General features: G+C 41.5%; 1 protein-coding gene across 1 annotated transcript in view; it reads right to left on the bottom strand.

Moving 5' to 3' along the window:
• cep350 (centrosomal protein 350) overlaps positions 1–14089 on the bottom strand; it is an 85441-nt gene that overhangs the window by 61931 nt on the left and 9421 nt on the right. The window contains 9 exon segments of the mRNA XM_036579617.1: positions 1260–1378; positions 3472–3925; positions 4645–4834; positions 7111–7227; positions 9213–9332; positions 10142–10246; positions 10651–11147; positions 12651–12786; positions 13598–13712. Of these exon segments, the coding sequence (XP_036435510.1) occupies positions 1260–1378; positions 3472–3925; positions 4645–4834; positions 7111–7227; positions 9213–9332; positions 10142–10246; positions 10651–11147; positions 12651–12786; positions 13598–13712 (1853 nt within the window).

Below are 14089 nucleotides of genomic sequence, written 5' to 3'. Positions count from 1 at the left end.
GCAGCAAATTTATCACTTTTCTTTCAAGCACTGCAACTAAAAGGTACACACACACACACACAGGCAGTTCGTTCTCCAGCTCCTTACACTAAATTCCCAAACTGTCATCACCACTGAGCAGCTTTTCAGTCGGCAGCTGTGACAGAAGAACAGCTGAACAACCTGGAATCAGCCAGAAATCAAGTTCAGCTCAGTTTTGTCAGTTTTTGCCAGATCAGTATTAATGTTGTTTTGTTCCAGCCAGTCTGTAAAGCATCTTACAGCCCATTTAGTTTGGCGAATGGTGTTGGGTTCATTTCTGGCTGATTCCAGGTTGTTTAGCTGTTCTTCTGTCACAGCTGCCGACTGAAAAGCTGCTCAGTGGTGACGACAGTTTGGGAATTTAGTGTCGTCTCATCTTCAGAGTCTGACCAAATCGGCTGTCGGTCAAATGTGATCTTAAAAGTGTCCATTTTCTGTTTGTGGCAAAGTAAGAAGTAAAAACATTCAAATGTCTTGAGCGTCTCCTACAGCTGTCAAAGTCGTTGCTTAGCAACAACGTCTCAGCGGAGTGACTCAGTGTTTGTGAAAAACGTGATCTTATGGTGAAATATCAGCACGGTTAGAACGCTTCTCAACCAATCAGCTTGCGTGGCTGGAACTAACTAGAAGCTGCCTGGCTGCAATCGTGACGCACATTTGTTTGGATAACGGAGCTCTGACCGGTCAGCCCGATTTCTGATGCATCCTTTGGGTTGAGGCCAATGTACATAAACAAAACAAAGGAAAAATGTAAAGTAAAAGTACTCATTGAGACCCATTGGGGCTTATGACTTGGTGCTCTAACATGTTTAGTGGGCAGTTCTGATGTTTTTTGTTTATATTTTCACTCCTGTGAAAAACAAGCAGCTTCGCTCGACTCTACATGCTTAGTGCATCATTTCGCCTGTACAACCAGTGTTAGCTACTAAGTAAACACAGCTAGGAAGAGAGCTAAATCTGCCAACCAGCCACTTTAAGCTTGTAATTTAACAGTCGTATACAATGAACATAATTAAACTGACAAAAAAGTTAACTGCAATTCTTTATATGACGATCAGCTAAACTTTCCTACAGTTCTACATACTGACTTAAAACTTTTTCACAATGTCGCAGTCTGTCAGTTTCAGACTCAATGTGAGGTTGTTTTTTTTTAAGGTATGTTTTCATTGTTACGTTGCATGTTTGTCCATAAAAATCAGACCTGGTCTAAAAGCCTTAAAGTTTTTAGTGTGTGTTACCTGGACAGCGCTGGTGGTCCGTGCTCAGACACTGACAGGTCGCTGTGCGAGGGGCTCGGGGGCTCCTGTCTTTTATTCTCTTTATCTGATTCTCCAGATGGCTGGTACACAGGCCTCGGCTACGGACAAAACATGACACACAACACAGCTCTTAATACCAAATGACGTTCAGTGTTCGGGGATCATAAAACAAAGCATTAAAAATTAAAAAATTCACTGCACAAGTATCTCCTAACATGGTTATGTGTGGGAGTGAGTGAAACCCTTTATAAATCTAAATGTTACTGGTTTATTCCTCTGTCACTTCCTAATTGTGTAGCTGAAGAGTAACTCCACCCTAAGACCTTTTTTTCATTGACAGCTGAAATGCTCTGCTCTGTTGTAATAAAATATACCAGTCTTGCTTAAAATGTGAACACTGTAAAACTGTAAAAATATCATTTTTATGGTGGTCAGTTCCGCCTCTGCAGCGCCCCCTCTGGTTCAACTCTGCTATAGGCGTGGATGACGTGCCTTTGTACCGAAAGGTTCAGGAAAGGTTAACGTTAAACGGTCATCATTACCGACTGTGTCAACCTTTCGTCCGTGCAGCCTTTCCCTGACTTTTTTCCCCACTTTCTTTTTTTCCCCACTTGCTGTTAATTTCAGTGCAGTGAGTGGGAACTGAATCGGGTATAACACCAGTAAGTGCCATGAACCGCTTGCAGAACGTACGGATTTAGGGCCACTGCAGCAAACCCTGGCAGAGCGGTGACGCAGTCTGCGACCTTGATGTCAAACTGAATAAAACTTAAGAGTTCAAAGAATCCACTTTAACCATTCGGAATTCAGTGCATCTAAGAAATCAGGACTGTGGACCTGATGACCAGATCATTAGAAGCGAGCTGTTGCAGTTTTAGGGAATGTTCTACCATTCAGACGTCTCTGCCGCTCACTGCTAATCATTTTCTGGCACTACGTTAACTCTTTGGTGGCTCGAGTCAGTGGCTCATACTGTTAAGGCTCAAGACGCGCTGCCTGATCAGAAACACCTTCCCTCGTTGAAGATGGGGATGGTAGTAGAGAGAAATCTTCAGCCTAGTAAGACTCTCAGTTGCAAAAGTGCTGTTTGATTGTCATGCTCCACATTTTCTGGTAGCTAACGCACGCTAGCTCTAAAAACACAGCAGCCCAGCCCACCTGGTTTCCCTCGCAGCCCCACCTCCAAACTGTAGATCACTGCAGTGTCCCTCCTAGCGTGCCCCGCCTACTTTCGAGCCAGGGGTAGCTAGTCCAAGACTCTTTTTGTCTTCAGGGTTCAAAATAGTGTTTCCCACACAAATATTTTATAACGTTACTGTTAAACAAGGGGACATTTAGGCTACGTTCACATTACCAGGCTGAAGTGGCACAAATCTGATTTTTTGCCCTAATGTGACTCTGATGTTTTCAGGGCTGTGTGGACACAAATCTGATCTTTCCAAATCCGACCAAAGTCACTTTCATATGTGGGCCTAGATCGGATACGTATCCGATTCGTGGCCATGTGACCTTAATGTGACGCTCAGATCGGAATTCATGTGCTTTTTCTCCGCTGCGCTGCGCCATCATTCAGCGTTACCATGGCAACAGCGCCGAACAGAAGTTAAAGCCTGTAAATGGTGGAAAAGCAGCTCATCTCACCTTTTTCTCCTTCGTCTCGCTCTAATAATGAAGCTGAGAGCTGATCAGAGTTAATTATCTTCTCAGCGAAGCTCGTTCTGCTCGTTAGTTTGTGCTGATGATGCTCGTGATTCATTCACGTGACGTTACTGAGTAGGATGAGCTCATGAGGGTCATTTCAGGACGCCGGTTCGTCACATTAATGACAGATTTGAGTCACTTACCTAAACCTAAGTGTGAACCATCGTGTCAGAGATCAGATTTGAGCAAAAAATCAGATTTGAGCAACGAGGCTTGTAATGTGAACGTAGCATAAAACACAACATCGGCGCTTGTGTTTCAACATTTCTGGTTAAATGCTGCAACTTATTTATTTATTCCAAACCATCAAGTAAAAAGTCCACTGAGATCAGTTTCCCAGCCTATTTCAGATCTGTGGGAAACATTGAAATACTATTCAGATGTAAAGCTCATCATTAGGAAATGCACCTAATAATAATCAATATTAAATAATTTTGAAAAATATATTGCAATACGTTTTTTGTCCATACCACACAGCGCGTGTGCGTACCTGCTGCAGCGTGTGTTCCAGCAGTAGTTTGGTGTACGTCTCCTGCAGGTGTGAGTGCGGTGGGTTGGTGGGTGGAGCCTGGGGTTTGGCCACTCCCTCTCTCTGCCTCCTGTAGAGCTCCTGCAGTCGCTGACATCGCCTCTGCTCCGCCTCCTTCTGGCTCCGCCTCTCCTCCGCCTGCTTCTTCTTCCTGTCCTCCTGTTGCCGGGCGATGTACTGCCGCACCTCCTCCGCATTATACTGCCGCTTCCTCTCAGGGCGGGGCTTAGCAGGGCTGGTGCTGCGGGACGATCTGACTGGAGCGGGGCCGCTACGCCCTGCACTTTTCCTGCCAGCGCCCTCTTCAGGTCCTTCAGGTCCCCCGCCCTCCAGCTGAAGGTCGTCCAGAATGCCCCGGATGTCCGCTGAGAGAAGATCGGTGCTGGGTGATCTGCCTCTATCGCCCCCTGCTGGTCTGGAAGTAAAGATGGATATCGTTTCACAATATATAAAAGCAATTGTACGTTCAATAATAATAAATGAATAATAAAAACAAAATGTATCTTTTAGGTCCATTTATTTATTCACATATAAACACATTTGTAACTAAAAATGTATTTTGCACTTTAAATAACATTTAAATTTCCTGCAGCTAAAAAAGGTGCAGTTTTTTACTCCATGTTTGCTCTATTGCAGGTTTAATTCACGTTAACAGCTCTAGGTTTAACCATAACCAGTTGGAAAGGTTTATAAGCCAATATGTCCTATTTTATTTCTTCACAGGTAATATTATCCGTTGTGTCACAGAAAATGCAAAAAAAGTTAAAAAGAAAGTAATAACAAAACATGCATAACAGTGCAAACATTGCAAACCTATTTTTACACGGTTTTTGTGTATGTTGCAGCAGAAAGAAGAAGTCGACGTCTGAGCTATAAAAACTATAAAAAGTCTATAAAAGGCCAGTATAAAAACTACACTGACTAACGTAGGAGAGCACTGCAAGTGCTTTTGGTCTAAAATCCACTTTAGCAATTAATAAGAATTTTTAAGCTGTTCGTGTTTAATCAGCTTTGGGGGCGGGGCTGTTTATGGTTCACAGCGTTTGGGCTTCGAACTGCATCTATGGTCAAACTTCTGTATTTCGACAGTCATACTGGTATTCATTTTTATACAGGTAGACCCTTCTACCCTACCTCGAAGGCCCCTTCGCTAAAGTGTCTCTGTCAGCCCCTGCTGGCCTGGAGGAGCCCTTGGCTGCGGTGCTTCTTCCTCTATCGCCCCCTGCTGGTCTGGAGGTCTTTGCAGCTGGCCTCTCTGAGCTGTTTGGCCTTGAACGACGATTCAGCTCCAGCCGAGGATCTGAACTGGTGCGAGACGAAGCACCTACAGAGAGGGCGAGAGAGACAGAGACAGCGAGAGAGAGAGAGTAACACAGAGGGGTTGAGTAAGGTTATTGGATTAATTGACTAAACTGACTATTATAGATTTAAACGTGGCACATTTAAAGAAGTGGCTTCATTTATTGATTGATTTACTGGTTTATTTATTTATTTATATTTTTGAGCGTGGTACGTGCCTCATTGTGTTGATTTTCTTCCAACATCCTTTTTGGTTTTATTTACGTCAAGCCCTCTGAAATGCATTTGTATAAGAAATGGGCCACATCATAAACCTGCCTTGCCTAAAACTCAGTAGAAAATCGTTTTTGCTCAGGCTGCATTTCTCTGGTGGCACCAAAATGTTAATCCTTCTCTAATTTACGAGTTTAATCAATAAAATGACCCAAACTAGGGACACCCAGATGTGCAGTACATGAAGAATTCAATCAGGCCCCAAACACCACAATCACTTACTCGACAATAGATAATTGTTCCACATCAGTACAACACATCTACCATAATACATTGTAAGGGCAGCACTAAATCAGTGCAGCAGCTCCTCTCCAGAGGCTGCACACACTCCCCGACCTGTGTGTCAGGCTGGAGAAGAAATAATTGTGCAGTGAATCAGAAACAGCCAGTCAATCCCTGTTCATTACGGTCAGTGAGCAGTGAAGTTTAGAGTCGCACTACAACAAAGTGAAAGTACCTCATATTTACAGACAGACCGGAAATCCATCTCCAAATATCAGCATCAAATTCTCATTAAAAAAAAATCTCTGTGCACCCTTCATGTTTATGTATTTTAACACTGTTAAAGTCACACTTCCCGGTCCATATATGAAAATCAGACTGCAATAAAAGCCTGTTTTTGAATTCACTGTTTTTGTGATGTCACACAAAAAAAAACTAAACAAAAAAAAACACTTACATCTATCAGTTTAGCCTCACTCCCTGAAGTTATAAGAAGTGTTTCAGCCCAAAATGGTTTTTGAAGGTGGCACAAAACAGGGCAGCCAGTCAGAACAGAGCTCATTTACATATATCTCAATTCACCCCTCGCCCTTACCGCTCAGCTCTACCCCTCTGTTTTGCGAGTTCAGGTCTAGCAGCAGGGTGTCCTGAATCTTGTTGAGATAGAGGGGGAGGGTGAAGTGTTGGGGCTACATGACCCTCCAAACGGAGGTTTTTCAGACACTCCAAACAGAGAGTTATGAAAAAAAAGAAAAACCAGCAAGATGGAGCACAAGAGATCAAAGAAACCCACAAATGTGAGAATTTTCTCAGTTAAAAAATTACGATAACCATAATATTATCTTAGTTTAATGTCGTTTCAGTGTATTATGGTCGTTTTCTTTGTAACAATAAAAAAAAATCGCTAATAGCATGCTAATGTCTCGGTAGCTAGCTCACTAACTTTCCCGCTCCACCTTAAATAGTCCAGCAGTTCTGACACCTGAAATACATTTAAGGTGGAACAGGAAAATTCAAACGAGAAAGCTGGTGAATATCTGACTTCAGCTTCATATCACTGAAGAATTAGGGGTCGGTGATAATAAATAATTGCCCCCCTTTTTGAAGATCATATGATGCCCTAAATGTAACTAAAGCCCAGCAGTGAGGAGCTGAACTTTACCCTCCTCTGCTGTCACTGCAGACTGGCAGGGTCGCCTACAGAGCAGCGCTGGTAGCTGTTAATGAAGTGATGCTCTTTTTATTTGAGGGTCTCATTTCAGAGGAAGATTTCAACCACTACGTCTTAGAATTCAGCTCCATGAGGTTAGGGTGACACTCGAAAACAAGGCGTAGGGGTAAAAAGAAGAAATGGGACTGGGCCTGACAATAACAGCCTCTTAATCCTAAGGAATGAACAGAGGTTAGGAAATGGTCATGTAGAACGTAGACTGTTTTTGGTACATAAACTATGCAAATGAAATTTAAATATATATATATATACAAAAGAGTAAGAAAATGTAGAATATGGGCCCTTCTTTAAGTCATCCAGTCAACAAGAGAGCTTTGTAGGTTTGGTTTTGTAAATTTCCTGTGTTGTTTTCATAACAACAACAACAACAACAGTAAATACATATATTTGTATAGCACGTTTCAACAAACCACAGGTGCTTACAATGATGGAGCTCAACAAATATGAAGAAAGATTAACACAACAAGAGATTAGCGATTAACTGGGAATTAAAGTCACGCTAAATGAAATTGTTGCCAGGTGTGAGAGATGTAGAGTGTGAATGTGGTGCTGCGTGCCTGCAGGTGTGCGCTCACCTGTCCGTCTCTCTCTCTCCGCAGACTGAGCCCGAGGCTCGCTGGGTAACCGTGGCGATGGACCCAGAATCATCTTCACCAGTTTCTGCCCTTCTCGCCATGACGACGTGCTGATGACTGTAGAGACAGAGCGATTAATTTAAAACTGTCTGCACTCTCTTTGATTCAAAGTGCATCAAAATGATTTGGCTGAAGGAACCTACACAAGCCGTAGGTAAGAGGCTTCTTCATAGCTTTAGTTATTAGATGTAATTTAGATATTATATTTATCTAATTTGACAAAAAAAACCCTTAAATTTAATAACTAAATTAGTCAAACAGGCTAATGAGTGCAGCCTTTTATACTAGCCACACTCTTGCATGCATAAAGCGCAGTTGGCTTCGAGTCTATTTTTGCTGCTTGTGATTTTATTCTTCACTCCGTTTCTGTTCTGCACTCCTGCTCCTCATCTTCCTCAGCAGAGTGGGGCACAAGCTGCAGCTAGTATGCTGTTTATTGTATAAAAATGAAGTAGTAAAGTTGTCCATTTACACTGATATTTACATGTGATGTTTTAATAATAAATTAAAATGTATAGGAGGTAATTGGCAAGAAAAAAATTAGTACTGAGTAATGAGTGTAATGAGATTTTTGCAGATCTAAATGAAAATAAATGTATTCCACCATGCCCTGCTAAATTTTTGAGCAATGTGTACTATTCCTGTTAAGTAAACAAATAAAAGTGAAGTAAATATTTCATTGTTTCTATATTGTTAGTTTTAGTGCATTTGCTATTTTTCTAACAAAATGTTTTTTGTTTTCATTTCCGTTTAAAACAGGCCAATACGCCTGCTGTTGAGTCCTGCCTCCCTCCAGGACGTGTTACTGATATAGAACTCCATCAAAACAGACGCTCCTTCAGGGCTCATATGATCGTCTCGTCTTCTCTCTGAACACAGCACTTCAGGGCCAGAGTGTACACTGCAAAACTAATGCTGAGCAAATAAAAGGAACAGCATCTCAACCCCAGCACCAGGCTACAAGCTTAATCACAGTGAAAACTACAAATATTTAATCATTTCTATACTTTCAGCTGCTTTTTAATGCATTTCGTATTTAACTGCTGTTCCAGTCTAGCATTTACTTTTTGTTCAGTTTTTTTAAAAAAAAAGAATCTTAATGCAAAATGCCTAAGGTTCATTTTAGTTGACTGTTGGCAAATATTAGAACCTGAACGATATGAACATTGTGGCTGACACTGATTTAAGGGTACATAAACGTTCATAACTAATAATATCAGCCAATATCATTTTATATTTATAGAACAGATTTTAATTTTGAACGTCAATGGATTTATTTTAACAGTGCTTACAGTCCGTTCTGAGCTGCTACTCTTCTTATACTCAGATAAACAGCAGAAACTCAGTCTTAAATAATACAAATATTTAAAAGATATTTTTGCCTATTGGTCAATTACGTGATGCCTACTTTTCTGTCCAACTGCAGTTTAAAAGGGTATAGATACATACTGCATATGAATGCAAGATCCTATATGTAGTACCCCAGACCTTTATCCACATATCTACTCACTTTTCAAAAAACATTAATCAGTTGTAACTTTTCTACTTAAAGGGTCAAATTATCATGTGGTGCGGCCGTCTGGCCATGACTACTGTTTTGAAAACTTCTTTGAAATGACTCTAAATCAATTTTTGTCCAAAACATTTTGTAGTCATGTACAAAACTGCAAAGCATTTGTAATTTTATTTCCATCATAATATACAAACAAGCACGGTCCGATGATGTTTTATGAAAGATACGGAGACGGAACCGGCGACTTTCTGGTCACAAGGCTGGTTCCCTAACCTCCAGCCCATGACTGTCCCCCTGTTTAAGCCCCCTGTTTGAGTCCTGTTCCCCTTTAAAATGTATTACAGAAATAGAGCCCCTTTAAAACAAAGCATTCCTGCACAGGTGTTGTAGATCCACAGAGTTTGCTGCATCACCAATGCCAGGAATTTAATTAATTACATCTCAACTCCATAAATCACTATAACTGACTACAGTGGAAAATCTGGGCTGCAGTCGGGACTAGACAGATTTAAGCTGTAGAGACAGTCACCTGGTCTGGTTTGTTGATCTGGAACTGAAGCAGATCGATGAATTTTCCTCACAGGTTTGACCGCTTTCCTCTCCTGCACCTTCTCTTTCTCTTTCACCTTTGGCTTCTGCTTCACTCCGTCTGCCAAAGAAACAATTAACCAAATCTGCTCATTTTTCAAAACATAACCCAGTCTCTTAATAAAGTTCTCATCTGGAGCAGCGTTTCCAAAGCCAGACCGCCGGGACTCCCAGACGGTCCGCTTTTATTTTTGTATCTCATCACACCTGTACCAGGTATTCACTTCTCTATACCCTGGAACAGGTGTGGACCGAAGTGGTCCCCACAGACTGGACTGGGAAACAGTGAGACACTGAGAGCGACAGTGTTCTCAGTGTGGAGCAGATGTAGGTCAAACTGTGTAGGAGTTTATAACAAGGGAATAAAATGGTCATGATCAGAGCAGCAGCCAGACTGCAGTACATGAGAGAGAGAGACAGAGAGAGAGAGAGAGAGAGAGAGAGAGAGAGAGAGAGAGAGAGAGAGAGACAGACAGACAGACAGACAGAGGAAAGGGTTGGTAGAGAAACAAAAAGGGGGGCATATAAAAGAGAGAGAGCGGGGAAAGGAGGGTTGGTAGAGACATGGGGCATTAGAAAGAGAGAGAGAAAGAAAGAAAAAGAAAAAGAGAGCGAGAGAGACAAAGGAAAGGGTTGGTAGAGAAACAAAAAGTGGGGCATTAAAAAGAGAGAAAGAAAGAAAGAAAAAGAAAGAGGAAAAAAAAAGCTTGGTAGAGAGAAAAAGGAGGAGGCGTGAGAGAGAGAGAGAGAGAGAGAGAGAGAGAGAGAGAGAGAGAGAGAGAGAGAGAGAGAGAGAGAGAGAGAGAAACAGTGCAGAATGTCGAAGAGAGCGGGACTAAATAATCAGTCCCACAGAGACTCTATGAGTACCTAAGAGTTGATGCATGTAGAACTCTCTGCTGCAGTTGTGGAACTCCTCCTCCCCCCACACCTTCCCATCCGCTGTGCGGATCGTAGTCTCGCTCGTGTTAAATCCTGCAAGGAGATGGACATCACCTCAGAACATCAAGAACAAACCACACTCCTGTACCGTTACAGACAAACTAGGGCTGGACAAGATGGCTGGAAAAGCTCTGTCAAAAATGTGTATTTTAGACCTAAAGACATCATACAAAGACACACATCAAAATTCTTTATCATCAATGCACAGGGTACAATGAAATTGGGTAGCAATCCTAATGGTGCATATACAAAAAAAAGATAATATATCTAACATAAAATATAAAATGCAAGATATTAAAAGAAAGAAGATATAATTGAAAATTATTTTTAAAAGTAAAAACAGAAAATTAAACTAATTCTGGTCACAAGGCTGGTTCCCTAACCTCCAGCCCATGACTGCCCCAGTCAGTGTAGACACCCTCCGTTTGTTGTCTTACCTTTATAGATGGGTGCAGGTGGAGCAGGTGCCACCTTGCGTACTTTAGCGGTGGGCACGGTGGTGCCCAGTGACGCCCCGATGCCCACCGGCTGCTCAAGATGGCTGATTATCCTCTCTCTCTCTGCAGCTTCCTCCAGCTGCTCCCTCTGCCTGCGGATTCGCTCCTTCAGCTTCTCCAGCTTTCCGTCCGTCCGCCGCTGACGCAGTTTCTCCAGCCGCACCGATGCTGACCCAGGGCTGGACGACACCGAGGTCGGCGGTACCGCTGCCCGGCCATTTGCCTGCAGCGTGCCGGGCCTGACCTCCGACCCCACCGACCCTGGAACAGGAGGGTCATTGAGAAAACGAATGGTCGTGTTCTCCAGCGCTGAAGAGCGAGTGCTGTCCAGATCGGCTGTTTGATCTGGCCGCGAGTCACGCTCATAAACCTGCTCGCTCAGAGCCGCTGGGGCGGACAGATCCGAAACACAGCGGGGAACTGGAGGAGACACTTCCCTGGAACAGACACAAAAACATACACACATGAATAGTGCTAATGTACTGATGCACTGATATACCGACATACTGACGATCCCCCCCCACCCTGCCACACACACACACACGCACACACGCACACTTATATTAAAAACCATTTCCAAAAAAAGTTGGGACGCTGTGCAAAATGTAAACAAAAACAAAATGCAATGATGTGCAAATCATTTAAACCCTATATTTAATTGAAAACAGTACAAAGACAACATATCAAATGTTGAAACTGAGAAACTTTATTTTTTTTTGAAAAATATTTGCCCATTTTGAATTTGATGCCAACACGTTCCAAAAAAGTTGGGACAGGGGGCAACTAAAGGCTGGTAAAGTTGTGTAATACTAACAAAAAAAAAAAAAAAAAAACACATGGTAATTGATTGGCAACAGGTCAGTAACATAAGCGGGTAAAGAGCATCTCAGAGAGGCGGAGTCTTTCAGAAGTAAAGATGAGGAGGGGTTCACCACTCTGTGAAAGACTGCACCATCAAATAGTGCAACAATTCAAGAAAAATGTTTCTCAACATAAAACAGCAAAGAACTTCTGCTTTTCATCATCTACGGTTCATAAAATCATTAAAAGACTCAGAGAATCTGGAGAAATCTCTGTATGTAAGGGTCAAGGCCAAAAACCAGTATTTGCTGGCTGTGATCTTTGGGCCCTCAGACAGCACTGCATTAAAAACAGACATGATTCTGTAGTGGAAATCACTGCATGGGCTCAGAAACACTTCTGAAAACCACTGTCTGTGAACACAGTTCATCACTGCATCCACAAATGCTAATTAAAACTCTAAAACACAAAGAAGAACCCAAATATAAACAGGATCCAGAAACACTAAACTGACCTGCCTGCAGTCCAGATCTGTCACCACTGAAAACACTTGGTGCATTATGAAATGAAAAATATGACAAAGGAGCCCCTGAACTGTTGAGCATCTGAAATCCTGTATCAATCAAGAATGGGAAACATTTCATTTTCAAAACTACAGCAGTGTCTCCTCAGTTCCCAAACAAAGAGGTGATGAAACACAGTGGTAAACAGGCCCCCATCCCAACTTTTTTGGAACATGTTGTTGGCATCAAATTCAAAATGGGCATATAATTTTCGAAAAACAATAACAATTTCTCAGTTTCAACCTTTGATATGATGTCTTTGTAATATTTTCCTTTAAAAATATGGTTTACATGATTTGCACATCATTGCATTCTATTTTATATACATTATGCACAGCATCCCAACTTTTTTGGAAATGAGGTTGTGTATGTGTAATATATACACACACATATACACACACACCCCCACACATATAGATACACACACACACAGTATTGTACTGATACGATGATGTACCAAAATACTGATGTAATGAAATATAATGGTGAATCAATGTAGTGACTGTGTACTGAAATACTGACACCCCCACATACAGACGCACTGATATATGGAAATACTCTTTCCGTAACTCATACCTGTGTGAGGCGTGAGTGTGTGGTCTCTCTGTGCTGTTGTCCTGTGTGCTGTTCCTCAGGGGGCTGCGGGAGCTCTTTTCTGGGTTTCGGCTCCTTTGGGATTTAGACGCTGCGGAATCATCTGCGCCACGTCTCTCTGAACAACAACAGAAAAGGCTTACAAGTGGCTCAAAAAGGAGAATGAGAATATAAATAATAATAATAATAATAATAATAATAATAATAATACCATGGAATGTGAAAAAAATTTGAGCCACCTTCTAAAATGTTTTACATTACAGTATATCCGCCTTTCTTAACAGACTTAATGTAATGCAACACTTGAAGAATTATGAACACTACCTGCTTAAAAAAAGTTGATAACTGGAAAGTACCTACATGTAACAATAATAATAATAATAATAATAATAATAGCGTTTTTATACCCACAAATTATAAATATAAGAGTTCACAATAAATAACATAAAATAATGCTATAATATTAATGTACATAATCATCAACATTCCATATAAGCTCAGAAGACTCGTGTAGGTTCACTGGTGGTTCTGGATAGTAAATAAAATGTCTATATTTGTGTTGTAGTCATGGCGACCCCTGGTTCCTATCACCACCACTGTAAAGACATCTGAACCATTTCACACCAAACCACTCTGAATCACTCTGTTTACATCTCAAACACTGAAAAATGAATGAATTTAGAAATTCTATGGAATTCCACGTTAAGCTTTGAGGGTTTTTCCTGATTATTTAAAAATTCTCAATGATTCAAACTGGTGTGTAAACAGTTGTGTCTGGTTTGACAGTGAGTGTTACTCTGCGAGTGAGAGGATATTCGACATCTCTGCAGCTGGCTTTGTCAGTGTGTGAGCTCTAAGTGGAATAGACTGGGATTTTTTACTCAGTTCGTGTGTGTGTGTGAGTGTGTGTGTGTGTGTGTGTATGTTACCTCTGTGCCTGGCTTTGCGACTGCCGCTGACAGGTGTTTTCTCTGTGTTCATCAGAGTGTCCAGCACCACTCCTGAGCCGACCACGGCCTCCAGACGGTTCTCTATGTGCCGCAACTGAAACCACACGCACCAAACAATATTACACACGTTTGTTTTCATACAGGGCCAGGACGCTAGATCCTACATATCTCCCATATGTACCATATACGCAGTATTGCGCAGAAGTTGTGGGCACCTGAGCATGATAGTACTGAACTGCTGGGAGGAGAGGTTTGGAACAGGCGGACACACTAATTATATTAATATAAATTGTATTTATTCTAATATCAGTGGTTTTTTTTTCACCAAATAAACACTTACTACTTATAAACAGAAATACATACACATACATATATTCATATGTACATATCGCTGTTGTTTGAAGAAAACCTTGTATTGCCAAAATGGTAACTTTACAGGAGAAAAAAAAACTTACCTTACTTTTAATGTAA

The sequence above is a fragment of the Colossoma macropomum genome, unplaced genomic scaffold (assembly GCF_904425465.1).
Source record: "Colossoma macropomum unplaced genomic scaffold, Colossoma_macropomum, whole genome shotgun sequence".
NCBI classification, from domain to species: Eukaryota; Metazoa; Chordata; class Actinopteri; order Characiformes; family Serrasalmidae; genus Colossoma; species Colossoma macropomum.
The sequence above is the reverse complement of the archived record's forward strand: the minus strand, read 5'-3'. Positions and strand labels throughout refer to the sequence as shown.